Source organism: Penicillium bovifimosum (assembly GCF_028826915.1).
Source record: "Penicillium bovifimosum strain IBT 22155 chromosome Unknown utg000006l_segment0_segment0, whole genome shotgun sequence".
Lineage (NCBI taxonomy): Eukaryota > Fungi > Ascomycota > Eurotiomycetes > Eurotiales > Aspergillaceae > Penicillium > Penicillium bovifimosum.
The window spans coordinates 1,259,114-1,272,736 of record NW_026622715.1 but is presented as its reverse complement, the minus strand read 5'-3'; the positions used below and the strand labels follow the sequence as shown (position 1 = coordinate 1,272,736).

At 50.7% G+C, this 13,623-nt stretch overlaps 7 protein-coding genes across 7 annotated transcripts; 4 read left to right on the top strand and 3 right to left on the bottom strand.

Moving 5' to 3' along the window:
• Positions 1-215: 215 nt before the first annotated feature.
• On the top strand, positions 216-483 carry N7515_008125 (DUF5310 domain-containing protein; the record flags this gene model as incomplete). Its single annotated transcript, XM_056668869.1, has 3 exons — positions 216-218; positions 272-349; positions 397-483. 3 exons carry the CDS (start codon positions 216-218, stop codon positions 481-483), a joined length of 168 nt encoding a protein of 55 aa, XP_056518699.1.
• Positions 484-629: 146 nt separating this feature from the next.
• Positions 630-1,893, bottom strand: N7515_008124 (putative transcriptional regulator; the record flags this gene model as incomplete). The annotated part of the gene is made up of 2 exons (XM_056668868.1): positions 630-1,577; positions 1,639-1,893. 2 exons carry the CDS (start codon positions 1,891-1,893, stop codon positions 630-632), a joined length of 1,203 nt encoding a protein of 400 aa, XP_056518698.1.
• A 517-nt stretch (positions 1,894-2,410) lies between these two features.
• N7515_008123 (flavin-linked sulfhydryl oxidase) lies at positions 2,411-3,147 on the top strand (the record flags this gene model as incomplete). Its single annotated transcript, XM_056668867.1, has 2 exons — positions 2,411-2,565; positions 2,631-3,147. The coding sequence occupies 2 exons, from the start codon at positions 2,411-2,413 to the stop codon at positions 3,145-3,147; spliced, it is 672 nt and encodes a 223-aa protein (XP_056518697.1).
• Positions 3,148-3,590: 443 nt separating this feature from the next.
• Positions 3,591-7,630, bottom strand: N7515_008122 (coatomer subunit alpha; the record flags this gene model as incomplete). Its single annotated transcript, XM_056668866.1, has 6 exons — positions 7,508-7,630; positions 7,374-7,423; positions 6,993-7,312; positions 5,036-6,934; positions 3,900-4,984; positions 3,591-3,845 (listed from the first exon to the last, which is right to left on the bottom strand). Exons 1-6 carry the CDS (start codon positions 7,535-7,537, stop codon positions 3,591-3,593), a joined length of 3,639 nt encoding a protein of 1,212 aa, XP_056518696.1. The 5' UTR covers positions 7,538-7,630.
• A 555-nt stretch (positions 7,631-8,185) lies between these two features.
• On the top strand, positions 8,186-8,863 carry N7515_008121 (uncharacterized protein; the record flags this gene model as incomplete). Its single annotated transcript, XM_056668865.1, has 1 exon — positions 8,186-8,863. The coding sequence occupies one exon, from the start codon at positions 8,186-8,188 to the stop codon at positions 8,861-8,863; it is 678 nt and encodes a 225-aa protein (XP_056518695.1).
• A 238-nt stretch (positions 8,864-9,101) lies between these two features.
• Positions 9,102-10,415, top strand: N7515_008120 (uncharacterized protein; the record flags this gene model as incomplete). The annotated part of the gene is made up of 3 exons (XM_056668864.1): positions 9,102-10,009; positions 10,069-10,283; positions 10,339-10,415. 3 exons carry the CDS (start codon positions 9,102-9,104, stop codon positions 10,413-10,415), a joined length of 1,200 nt encoding a protein of 399 aa, XP_056518694.1.
• A 685-nt stretch (positions 10,416-11,100) lies between these two features.
• On the bottom strand, positions 11,101-12,501 carry N7515_008119 (putative tubulin-specific chaperone c; the record flags this gene model as incomplete). Its single annotated transcript, XM_056668863.1, has 4 exons — positions 11,101-11,307; positions 11,368-12,078; positions 12,134-12,294; positions 12,384-12,501. 4 exons carry the CDS (start codon positions 12,499-12,501, stop codon positions 11,101-11,103), a joined length of 1,197 nt encoding a protein of 398 aa, XP_056518693.1.
• Positions 12,502-13,623: the final 1,122 nt, after the last annotated feature.

Genomic DNA, 13,623 nt, shown 5'->3' with positions numbered 1-13,623 from the left:
TCTTTCTTAATTTGAGCACAAACGAGAAAAACTCGAACAATCCGGAGTGGGGGGATTTGTTCAGGGAAAGAATGGGGGAGAAGGAGAGAAAGGGTGTTTTAAGGACGATCAAAAGTTGTCCACAAGCGGCTTCTGGACTCTCCCGCTCTGCGATCATCACTCACTCTCCCCTTTATTTTCCCTTCCTAACCCCAGACTACCACTTGCATTAATCAATGGTGAGTTTATTTCTATTACTGCCAATATATGCCAAGACTAACCCTATTTACAGGCCAATCTTCCTAACTTGCGACGTCTCTTCGTCGAGGCTCGAACGGAGGCAGAGGAGAACGAGTACTCACGGAAGGCTGTACGTCACCTTCATCAACACACCATGATGCATGCTGACAAGAGTAGTTCTACAATCTAGTGCTCTTCATCTCTTCTGTTGCTATCTTCAGTCTAACTGCTCAACGTATGAGTGGATCCAAAGCCGGGCGATGAGAGAGGAACTGCTCTTGAGTATTCATCTCAATGGGCTGTCTCGATGCTATGAATTATGGATACAAAGTGAAACGACAGTCTAACCCACTTTCTGTTGACATAAGAATTGGACAATTTAGTCCATTCGACATGTCTTATGGTATCTATCAATCGGTCTCTTCCCCATCGCTATCTAAGAACGCAAGCGCTTGTCGTCCTCGAGCCAACCTACGCCGAGGCTTCCCGCCATCGCTGTCATCGTTCTTCTCATCATCCTTCGCACCCCATTTCTTTGCACCTTCCTGAATCATCTCGAGATCTGCCTTTAGCTCCCGTGCTTCACGGATTTGGTTGGCCTTCTCTTGAGATGGCCGGCCGGTCATTCCAGCCTCCTCCAGCATGTTCTTGAGATGCTTGATCTTGGCTTTCGGGCTGTCGTAAGGAGCCAGCTCCTTACCCCATAACTTGCGGATGCCGCACTTAATCAACCACCCTTGCAGCCGTTTGATCTCAGCCTGATCGGGTGTGATGACCTCGTCCTTCTTGGCAACCTTCTGCGTCTTGGTGGCTGCTCCCCCTGCGGTCTTCTGACGTTTGCGAGGAGCCTTGGGCTTGGGTTCTTCGTCAAGCACTTCCGACATCTCGCTTTCGGACTCCTCCTTGGTATCTCTGGTCGGTTTGGCGGCTTCTAAATCATCATCGGAAACATCAGAAGCATCTGACACATGTTCTTTGGTTTGCTTGATGGGCGCATTCTTTACTGACGCTTTCGATCGTTTGTGAACCTTTGCCAGCTCGTCACTCTCGTCTCCGGAGAGAGCATCAGAATCCTCCGGCTCGTCTTTCTTGGTTTTCTTAGCCAAGCCCTTCTTGACTGTTGGTTCTTGTGGTTTTGTAGGCGTTGCGATCCTGTCCCTTTCGTTCCCGAATGCCACTGATAACTCATCATGTTCATCTGCTACCGGCGTTTCAGTCCTTTGACGCTTCCTGGGCTTTGGCGCGCTTTCAGCCTTGGCTCGCTTCACAGGAGTGGCTTTCTTGGGCTTTTGGGGAGAAGCAGATAATCGCTTGGCCGGTGAGGATTGTGGATTCAACACTGCCTGGTCTTGTATTGCCTAACCCAACATATCAATCAGTTTCGTGCCCTCTCTAGCCATGATATACACGTAAACTTACCACCTCATCCTTGATGATTTGTTCACTGCGCGTCTTCCAGTCACCTGTAGATTTGAAATACCCCGCTGTGAGACCCAGTGATGCTTCCGCCGCAAGTCGCACGCGCTTCACGGTCAATTCATCCATATTCCCCGATTTGAAGATCCCAGCTACAGTATCGCGAAGACTTTTCTCCAGTACCTCATCAGAGGGGGTAGCAGGCACGTGGCCTTCTGCTTCAGACTCAGAATCCGACATTGCATACTTCGGCGGCATGTTGATGTCACTTGATGGCGATTGAAGATGGGATCATGGGATGGTGGTTGTAGAGTTCAATGCGCGTCTAGGGACTAGTTTCCTGGACCCCGAATGGTATGAGTAAGGGACTGAAAGAGAAGGCAAAATACAAAGAAAAAGAGCTTGTCGCAATTTGCAAAGAGAAGCGCGTTTGATTTGGGGAAGAACGCGACGAAATGGCTGACAAAGCGCGATCCAGGAAATTGATCTGCACTGTGACATTTCACCTGGAAATCATTTCATGACTTGTCTTGCTTTAAAGCTCAGCCCTAAGTTTCTTGACGCGCTCAGAGCTCATTCAGTCTAACCGTCGATCCTACCTCTTTTCTCCTTGTCTTTCTTGTCTTACTTGTCCCTCTTGCGCCAAATACACATCACCATCGTCCCATTTCCGCCTCCGCTGTTCTCCGCATTCTATTAGAAATCAGCTCCGAATCACCTCCACGACTCTCAACCCTCAATTCCCCAAACCAACCCAATATCCACAAGCGAAGCCATGCCCGGGATTCCAACGGAGTCAACTGACTCCCAATTCAAAAGCATGGGCTCCATGTTCAACCAACCGAACCCGACAAGTTCCAAGCCAGCCGGAGACGACGACTCGAAAGCCCCGCTACCCAAGGGCGTCGTCCTAGATAAAGATGGAAAGCCGTACGTACCAAACAACCCGTCTATATCCTTCAATCCGCAAAATCAAAACTAACACACCAACCCAGCTGTCGCACCTGCACCTCCGTAGCATCATGGCGAGCATTAACCAAGCAAGCCGACCTCAACAAGAACACAACCTCTTCCTCCTCCTCCTCGACCGCAAACAAAATGACAACCTCAACCCCCGCCCTCGCCGCCGCTGCAACCCCCTCACCAAGCGAACTCCCCTCCGACTGCCCGCCAGACGTCGAACAACTTGGCCGCTCAACATGGACACTACTGCACTCAATGGCAGCCACGTATCCGGAAAAAGCAAACGCAGAGCACCAGGACAATATGCGCGGGTTCCTGAAGTTCTTTTCGAAGCTTTACCCGTGCTGGGTGTGTGCGGATGACTTCCAGACGTGGATGGCGCATCCGAGTGGACAGAACCAGCCGCGGCTGGGGAGTCGGAAGGAGTTTGGGTGGTGGATGTGTGAGGCGCATAATGAGGTGAATCGGAAGCTTGGCAAGAAGGAATTTGATTGTCGGCTTTGGGAGGAGAGGTGGCGGACTGGGTGGAAGGATGGTCGGTGTGATTGAGTTATAAGCTAATGGATGTTTCTGGTGATGATTGATGTTTCTACTCTCTACTCTTCGGCTTGGATATCTCCTATTGTATATTAGAGTTGCATATTCTGGTGAATCAACTATAGAATTGTACTTTGGACACAATTGTCTATGCGGGTGTCTCTTCAAGACCGAAAGCTCTAAGTAAAGTCGGGACACGACCCTCTAGTGATACGGAGACGTTGGACAGAACATGTTCGCATACAAACTAGATCGCTAAGCAATTATAATCTTGGATACAAAAAGACATCTAGACAGGGGAGCTGTGTGCAGGAAGTTTTGTCTTTCTCCCAGCCGAAAACCAAATGAAAAGCGCCGCCAAACACAACTTCTTCTGCAGATGAAAATGTACCCGTTTTGTAACTTCAAATCAAGAAGAGGAAAAAGGGAGAAAACCGTGACGCTCCATGCTGCAACTAAAATTGACTGGGGACGAACAGGCGCAGGCCACTGGCCGGCGCACCAATCTCCGTGACCTCCGCTATCCGGTCGACACTGCCCTTGTACTGGGGGTGGTACTTGGCGCCAGTGAAGGGATCCGACACGCTAGGGGAACCGCTGTAGATGGGGGTCCAGGAGGCAGCGCAGATGTCAAACTCGGCGAAGGGATCGAAGTCAATGTCGATCTGATCTTGAGGGTTGCGTTCGCATTGGGCTTTGATCTTCTTGGCCTGGCTCAAATTGTTAGTATCACAAAGTTGTATATCCCGCGGAAGGAATCTTACCTGTTCCAAAAGCTTGGCGGAGCCTCCATTGGCCAGCATGCGGTTAGCGAAGCTCAAAGCAGAGCCGTAGTTCTTATTGGCGAAGGCGAACTTCATAGCAGCCATCAATGCCAGTTGTCGGTGAGCGACCTCGAGCTTAGGAATGGTGAAATAGGCAGAGAGCTCGAGGCTGCGCTTGAGGTTCTCGGGGGTGTCGGCAGGGAGAGTCCGGCGCTCGAGCTCGATGGACATGGCCAGGATGTATTCACGAGCGGTGGCAATAATCTTCTTTGCCTCTTCCACCTCGGCCTCAGATGAGACGGTGTTAACAAGGAGGGTGTGGAGAATGCGCTTGAAGATTGCTACGCCATCCTCCAGTCTGTTGGAACGCATGGCGGCATATCCTTCTTGGAGATCGACACTAGCAACGGTCTCTAGATCCCTAGGGATGATGGGAAGCATCTTGCGAGAGTCGGTTTCATCGACAGTTCGACGCACGTAGTTAACCAAAGGCGGCAAGCCAGCAGTCGCGGGGAGATAGGTCTTCGACGCCTTGTACACTTCGAGGAAGCGAGGCTTGAGAGGTGCGAACTGAACAGCACCAACCTGGCGGTTCAAAAGCTGCATCGCAGTATCGAAAGAGCCTGCCGCAACGTGATCCGCAGCGAGCGGAGAGTTGCGAGCCCACAAGTCAGCCTCAGAACTACCCGCGCCAGCCTCGGCGCTTTCCACGTTGACAAAGTCCACATCTTCCTCGACCTCGACATCATCGCCCATGTCCCACCCCGTAACCTCCTCCTCGTCGTCCAGGGTTTCCCGTGCAAGAGTAGCCTCTTGCACATCTTCCTCAGCGTCCAATAGATCGGCACCAGCCTCTTCATCCGCAGCACCGACCTCTCCAAGTAGAGCCTTCTCAAAGGAGGAGTGACCAGCAGCCTTGACAGGCCAGTTGGACTTGAAGGTAGGCACGATAGGGTGGGGCACCTTCAGAGGTTGCTGGAGTGTAGGCAAGGTGATTTGGTCCTCTGTCAGACCAACGGCCTCCAGAATAGACTCGGCCTCCTCGGTCATGCCATGTGACTTGGCCGTGAGATATGCAAGAGGGTCTATCAACGGTCAGTAAGAGGGAAACGATTTTCAGGGCAATTGACACATACACAAATCGACTTCCTTGAACATCTGGATCCGGTCCTCGACATCTCCGCGGTAGATGGCGTTCTGGAAGCGAGACGTGAAGTCGCCACGGTGTTCGGCAATCTTAGCCATACGAGAAAGCTTCTCCTGGTCGCCGGTAGAGAGATAGAGGAAAGACAGCTTGTCGAAGTTACGCTGTTTCTGGTAGGTCATTTCGACGGTCTGGTGGTTACCATGGGCCAATGCCTCGGTTCCGAGCCTGCTCCAGGTCTTGGGACGGTCGAGTTCGCGTGCCATTTCATTAGCAACCTCGAGATTGCCACATTCAAGGGCAAGGTCAAAGCGGGTCTGCGGGTCTTGCACGAACTGCAGAGCAATCTCGGGGTAACCCTTCTTCTGCAGATAAGAAATAATGCTCTGGCCAACCAGACTCGAGGTCTTGATAATCTGGAGCATTTCATCGTAATTGCGCTTCACAAGGGCGAGTTTGAAACGGTACTCAGTCGGGTCAATCTCCAAAATTCGGGGTTGGGCGTTGCGGTCGAGGGCATAGACGCTGCGTCCCTTGACACGCACGAGATACACGGTCTGGTCAAGGGTGCGGATAATACCGTTGTCGCCATTGAGAAGCGAGTACTTGACGTGGTTAAGGGTCGAGTAAAGCAGCACACCGGCATCATCCCAGGTAGCACTCTTGATACGAATAGTCTCGTGCAATGTGCTTACTTGATCAAGGGCCTTGGTGACAATAGTGACGTTGTGCTTGCTGAGCAAAGCACAGTACAGGCCATCGTTAGACCAGACCACATACTTCACTCCGCTGACCGCAAGCTCGGCAAGCTGTTTCTTTTGTTGGATATCGAACAGAGAAACATGTGTGGGAGTGATGAAGAGCAGGCATCCAGTACCGCCAAAGTAGATATCGGTCGTACCGGCTGGGGGCTTGATTGTCTTTGTCGTGGAGTTGCTCAAATCCTTGATATCGACCTGCTTGCTCGCGGGGTTGAACACAGCGAAGCGGTTACGGGCCACGAAAACTGCGGAAGTGGCCTGTCCACGCTTGACGTCTGTGGGCTCAACCGCACCAGTGGCATCTCTAGGCAGGTGAATCAATTCATAAGTTCCGTTGTCGGCGGGCGTGGTAACCAGAATAGCACGTTCGGCGGGGTTGTAAGACAGGGTACGGGGAGGAACCCATGGAGAACCCAGCTTGCGCAGCGAAAGCATCGGCGGCGACTCAACGTTCTTCGCAAAGTCATATGACTTGACATGCTTCTCCTTGGTGATGTAGAACAACTGGTTTTGGTATATAGCAGAGGCAGGGCGCTCTCGCTCGAGCTTGAAGACCATGACACCGGTGTCATGACCGGCGGCAAACAGGTTGATCTCCGGGTGGGCAGCGATAACCCAGAATCTATCGACATCGCGCTTAAAGGACTGAACCGATGTACGCTTGTTGAGATCCCATGCGCGGATGGTCTTATCCTCACCGACGGAAAGGATGAGGTCCTGGTGTGGGTGGAACAAAGCGGCGGAGGCATTCTGGAAATGACCGCGGCAAGTATCGACTTCCCATGCCTTGGTATCACTCATCCGCCAGAGCTTAACCAATCGGTCGTCACCAGCCGACACAAGCAAGGGCAGCGTAGGGTGGAACGACACCCAGTTAACGCCCCGGTCATGACCTTCTAGAACAAACTTAACGACTGCGTCGGTGTTTCCAAACATATCGGCTTGGTTTTGGTTGGCTCGTGCCATTTGGTCTTCGAAGGAAATCGAGGTCGGTGCCGAGTGCTTCTTCCGCAGACCGGAGATGTCCCAAATACGAACCGACTGATCCAATGAAGCTGAGGCGATGAGGTCTTCGGTGGGATGGAACTGGGCGCACATAACATAATGATTGTGACCGGTCATCGTACAGACTAGAAGCGAGCCAAGTGTTAGTCATTGTTGATACACGGGGGCAGCAATGCCTCTTACTGAGTGACCGGTTTTGCCAGTTCCAAATTCTGATGGTCTGGTCATCGGACGCAGACAGGATCCAAGGCAGCTCGGGGTGGAAGAAAACCGTTCGCACATAGTCCAAGTGGCCATTTAATGTGAACAGACACCTCCGAGTCTGGTAGTTCCAGACCTTAATCTTGTAATCATCGCCTCCCGACACAAACAGGGGCTGGGTCGGGTGGAAATCCACACCGCGAACCGGTCCATCGTGCTCTTCGAATCGGTCAATTAGCGTTCCCATGCGGTAGTCCCACAGTTGGATGGTTGAGGAGTGAAGGGATACGAGAATCCATGGCCTGTTCGGGGTCAGTTTGGGTGCCTAGAGGTATTAGGTGTCCCTCCGCGGGATTGACTGACCGTTTGGGATGGAATGCGATTCCTTTGGCTCTGGAGGATTTGGACTCAAACTGCAGAAGAGATATCATCATTAGCATCTGCAATTGAATAGTATGCTAAGGGTGGCGCATAAGATGCCATCGCGAGGGGCGTACCTTGGTGAGCATGTTTGGGGAGGACTGCATCTTGAAGATTTGGCCGGAGCCGCACTGTAAAGTAGCAAGCTCCGCACACTAGAGAGCAATAAAAGGCAGAGGCGACCACGGCATCCACCAGAATAGAAAAAAAGAAGCAGAGGTATAAACACTTGGTGCTTGTGATGGTTGTAGCAGTAAACTAAACGTGGACTCTATTGTGGAAGCGAATGACATCGGCCAATCATGCTGCCGGGCGGTGAGCGGTCAGGGGAGAGCTACGATCGGATTGTTCTTACGAGGTCTAGTCCTAAGGGAAATCAATATTCTGCTTGAATTGACATAAGAGTCAATATTGACCAGACTGTTTTCTTCCTATCGATGGATATTGGATATGAAGCTCGACTTCGTTATGTGGAGCTATTCACTGCTCCCTAACTACACCCCGCGTTAGAAGCATCTGGAAGCCCATGATGTTATGGCCGACCGACCACGGTTTTCTCATGGCTTCCATTGGTCCAATGCCCTTTTATTGAACTTCTTTGTATCTATTCATACTTAACTTGTCAATATTGTTACATTTTAGGGTTTACCCTCACACAAATATCGGTCCTCACTTCGTTATGTACCTCGCGAGTCTACCGTCTGCATCAGAGTGTTAGACCCCCGATTTTGGTCCAATGCCAAACACATAGCACAATGGAAGACCTCCAAATGGGTGGAACCAGTCCAACTTGCTCGAGTGACTCATATATGCCTTCTTATTGTTATTCAGGAGTGAACTCGTTCGGCACAACAACAGACCTGCAGACAGAGGAAAGCGAGCAGAGCATGGATGACTCCGGGCCCTCGACGCCAGTCCACTATTCCGAGTCTTTCAGGGACGACGATTGCATCCGAGTTATTAGACCCTATGCCATTGAGGAACCCGACGATGAGCCTGATTATACCATTCCGAGGTTATATACACCATGTCTCCCAGATCGGTTTGAACAATGGCAGCGCGATTTGGCGGACTACATGGACGACCTGGATTGTCAACCCGATGGACTCTATCCCTATTCCCGAAGGACCACACGAAAGGAAGGACGGAAAAGGAAAACGGCCCACATCACTGATGCCACACAGCCCTGCCACCCGCACATGAAACACAGACATACATCGGTCAAGATTCAGCCTCAGATGCGTGGCAATGGTACCAAGCGACAGAAGCTTAGCAAACAACCGCATGGAGTTTCACAGAGGATAGACTCGTTCATGGGTTACCGGGAAGCAGGTGCCCACGAAAGCTCAAGTCCCGAACTTCGATCGGCCAGTCTTAGTGGCAGCGATACTGTGCACAGCTCGTGCAGCTCTGAGGATATGGACATTGGATAAATTCTCACATTCTGATTGTCACAATATCTGCAAAATATCCCACGAATGTATGCAGTCTTGCCTGAGGTATCATTCAAGGAAGTATACTATCAGGAGGGTATACGATGACGTCATGTGTATCTCATGGTAGCTGTTCCTTCCAAAAGTGCGACTGCCTTACGCTCCTGACTTCCATCCATCAATTTGACTTTCACCATCATTCAAGGATACTCTTCCCGCCGAGAACCCATCGAACATCATGCCTGCACGAACATCATCACGCCAAGCCGCCCAAAAGGCCAAAGAAGCCATCTCAAGCTCCGCCGAGCCGACTGGCAAGACTGCCAAAGGAACAAAGCGCAAAGGCTCAACCGAGGGGGCTCCAGCACCCAAGAAGGAGAAGACAACGGACATGAAGCCAGAAGAAAAGAAGGAGGATGAGGCACCACCTACAGTGGCAGACGCACCTCAAGAGCCGAAAGCGGAGGAGGCACCCGCCAAAACAGAGAAGCCAGCTGAAGGGACACCACCGAAGGAACAGCCTCGTGAAGGCGCCCCCGAGAAGTCCAAAGAGATCGAGGCAGGTCTGCGCAAGTCTGAAGAGAGAGAGAATGTTGTATCTTCCAACATTCTCGAGAAGGGTTTTATCTACTTCTTCTTTCGCCCTCGCGTCAACATCGAAGACCCTCAGAGCATCGGCGAGGTCGCTCGAAGCTTTTTCGTTCTGCGCCCTACTCCCCTTGGAGCCGAGTTTGATGAAAACCAAGGCTCAGTTGATAAAGACGCCTCATGTCGCTTGATGATGCTTCCCAAGAAGAAGTTCCCGACTTCAGCCAAGGAACGAGATATGGGATTTGTGGAGAAAGCTGGAAAATCCATGAAAGAACTTCATGAGAACTTCATCGCTGGCACTACATACCAGACTTCCACCCGCGGTGAGCGCCACACGGAGGACGCCAAGCCTTACGCTGAAGGTGTCTACGCGATCACTTCCACCCCGCGGGCTTCACATCTCGCCTATATCCTGACTATTCCTGCCGAGCTGGGCGAGGTCCAGCAGGACTTCGGCCTGCAACAACGCGGGAGTTGGATCATTCAATCGAAAAACCCCAAGTTCCCTGGTCCGCCGATGGGACAACTGCCCAAAACCCCAGAGTACCCTGATTCGTAAGTCTATTCTGCTAGAGGAGTTCAAATAGTTCCCCCGGTTAACACGTTATGATTAGAGTCCTGGAAAAATTCGGAGATCTTCGTTGGGTACCTCTGCAGCCCGAGTTCATGAATTACCCCAATGCTCAATTTCTCATGATCGGCGAGGCGCAGAACGAACTTGGTAAAGCTGCATCCTCCGAGGGAGGCAAACAACCTCACGAGGAAGAGCCAGGCCAGGAGTTGGAGAAACTCGAAGACGAAAATGAACATCGGGTTGATGCTCTCAGTGGTATGCTGTCTTTTGGTCCCTCGGTTGGCCATGCCAAGACTAATCTTAATTATAGGTGATGACACCGTCTTCCAGGACCTGGGCTACGATGCGAAGAATTACCCGGAACTGCTCACTACTTGGAATAGCTAGGCCCTAGAACTTGGCAAGATCCAATATTCAAGGACCACTTGAAGGTACCGTGCAGGTGGTTGTTCAATTCAATGGCTAAATCAGATATCAAGCAAAATTAAAAAATTAGGCAGCGAGCCTCTGTACTCATTCCTCGGGCATTGCTGAGAATATTGTAAGGACTACAACATGTCGATGAGCGGCTGGCGCTGACTAGGTCGTTCACGCTTAGCCAGGCCATAACCCAAGACCCACAAGCTGGCAGCACACTCGCCTTCTGATTAATGCCTTCACCATGAATCAACAATCTTTCTCATTATTCTGTCGTCGACAGCAAGAGTCGCCAGATATTGCGTAGCATCAAACGCGAGGACAAACAAGTACGACGATACGATCGGCACAGAAGTATGTGGTGTTACTTCAACATTCCTATTTCTGTCATGGCTGCAGATACATACAGTAGGTTAAAGTGACGTAAAGTACAAACCCGCTTGAGTCCACCAATTCAAAGATCACGAAGTCCTTCATCGGTCATGGCAGCGGAAGGAAGACAATAGGAACTGTGAGTATTTTGAGTAAAGATAAGATATAGTCGTATAGCCGTATAAGAAGGGTCGCTATCGTGCTTTGCATCCAATAACAATATGACGACTTGACCGAAATCCAAATTGGAAACCCGAACCATCGATCGTCGGTTTCGAGAAACCTAGTCTTTGACTACTTGAATGGCATGTAAAATGTCCTCGAGAGACCATCCCGGCCCGCCAGGAACAATCTCTGCCCACACCTCCTCGGGAACAGCCTCGTTGGGGCCAAGCAGACTCCAGTTTGGACTCGGCTCCGGCTTGATCCATTTGAAATCTTCGACCTGGCTCCAACGGTCTTCATGGTCAGGACAGTCATGGTCCAATGCCTAAAGATGAATGTCAGTATAAGATTAACGACTGGAGATATCCGCATAGAAGGCACGTACATAAGCCTTTGGAATTCGACCAAATCTGATGTTGGAACAATCCTCAATAATGGGGTTGCTGGAGCAGCTCAGATAGACATCGACGTTGCTGCAGTTATGCATGCGGAACTGTCGGCATGAGACCACCATGACACTGCGCTCAACACCGGTGACATGTGCAGGGCCATTGACTTGGCCACAGATCAGCAAGCTTTCTTTGATATCCTTGATAGTCAAGCTGGCATATGGCTTTCCATTGGCAGTCGGAATTGACATGTCGACAATGCAGTGATGTAGCGAGGTGATCGACGCGGGGACGGTGGATGTCGACCCAGAGGCCGGGAGCATAATGTGCAGTCCGTAATGATCGTCGACCGACACAGAGGATATATCCGTAGCTGCGAATGTCGAGCTGGCCATACCCGAGGGGGGTTGTGTGCCAATTTCCCCAGTGGCGACACCAGGGAAGGAGGTAGGTGGGACATCATGTTGCTTATCCGGCTCGTTCAATGGAGTAGACGGCAAGTTGGGCGTATGGTTTGCAGAAGAGTCCATCGACGATGCTCCCGGGGAATGGTATCCTGGGAGGCTAAGACGTCCCTCGGCTGCCATGGCGGCTGCGTCAGACAGAGAAACGGCGGAGGCATTCTTCTTGTTCTTGAAGCTGAACTTCGATCGGGGTGCGAATGCTGCACGTGTCTCGTTCAATCGATCCTGTAGAGCTTTGATTGCCTAGGAGATGTCAGTTCTGCGGTATCAAGATCTATCTGTTGGGAACTGTGTATACCTCTGCGTATACCCTCTGATCATACGTGGGGATGTAGCTTGCTGCATCCTTGACTTCATTTGACAGTCGCACGATACCGGCAAGGCAGTGGTCTGTTGCATCTACGCGTTCTCCACCCACGAGAGATGTATCGGCAAGGTGATCCATATGCTGTTGCAGAGCTAGAATTGTGATGCTTAGCAAGAAGTTTTTCGGGGGTTTCCTTTGTATGGAGGCTATAAGAGCCTTAGAATGATGGCTGAAGACATACCGGTGATCTCCTGCTGGAAGTAACGGAAGAAGCGTTCGTTCATGGGAATATCAGCTTTTGAAACCGTCTGATTATCCGCCGACAGACGACGAGCCTGCTGTATTCCTAGCTCAGCCATGATGTGGAAATATGATTCAGTGGTAGAAGCGAGAGGGTGAACTGGGGATGGTCTCGGCCCTGGGAGATACGGATGAGGTGGAAATGTAGCAATGACGTCGATTCGCTCTTCTGATTGATCATATGTCACCCCGCACGGGTCTTGAAGCTCCCAATTGAATCCAACGCTGGTTTTGCCCCCTTAGCGAGATTCGGAAAAGATGATTGGAACTAAGATATGGGAGATGTTGCCAATGCTAAAGACTCGTAAAGAGTGATGTACGCAGTATTTCCCCGCATTCAATAACTTCCAGTGTCCTCGATCACGAAGTCGAACTTAGCAAAAGCTTGAATTCAATAACAAAGACTCAAGAGGCTGGTATTAGAGTAGACCCCACAATACCCCGTAGTTTTCTGGAGTCATTGGCATCAGACCTCAGATTGATGTGGCAATCGCTGCAGCTTCACTGTGACGTCGATCATCCCGCGTTTTGTGGGACTTCGGAATTCAGATAATCCGAGATGTTCAGGCTCCAAGGCATCAACTTTTTGGGTCGTCCACACACATGAACAGTTGCCAGTCCATGCATTTGTTTACTCCTCAACGGAGGGTTATGGGAAAGTTCCACCAGGACTTAAACTCATGTACCCAACATCTCACTCACACTGAAGGATAGCCGCCTGTATTCACTTTCGATTAGGAATAGAACGACATCGTCCTCTATGCTACACTGGAACAGTCTAGAAGATAGGTATAGAGCGTGTGATTTGGCCTTATACACCATGGTTCTAAATGGGGTGGTACACAGAAATAATTGGGCTCAAGAAACGCAACACAGGCTTTCTCGAGTTGTACAAACGCAAGCGAGATATACCTACCACCTGTGGAGTCAAGGCCCAAGCAGATCGCCGCCATGTCTTAAGTAGACACTGGGAGTGCTTTAATACGTTAGATGCGAACTAATTAACTATTGCATAGAGATAGAGCTGCAGATAACTGCAGATACAGCTGGAACACAATCGGTAGATCTCTCGAAACCCTCGGGGCCGAGAATCCCGTCAGAAAAGGGATCAGTTGGAATACCAAGCTCAATCATCACAGATTCTACTCCACCATACCTACCTAGTGGCAGTAGCTAGCACG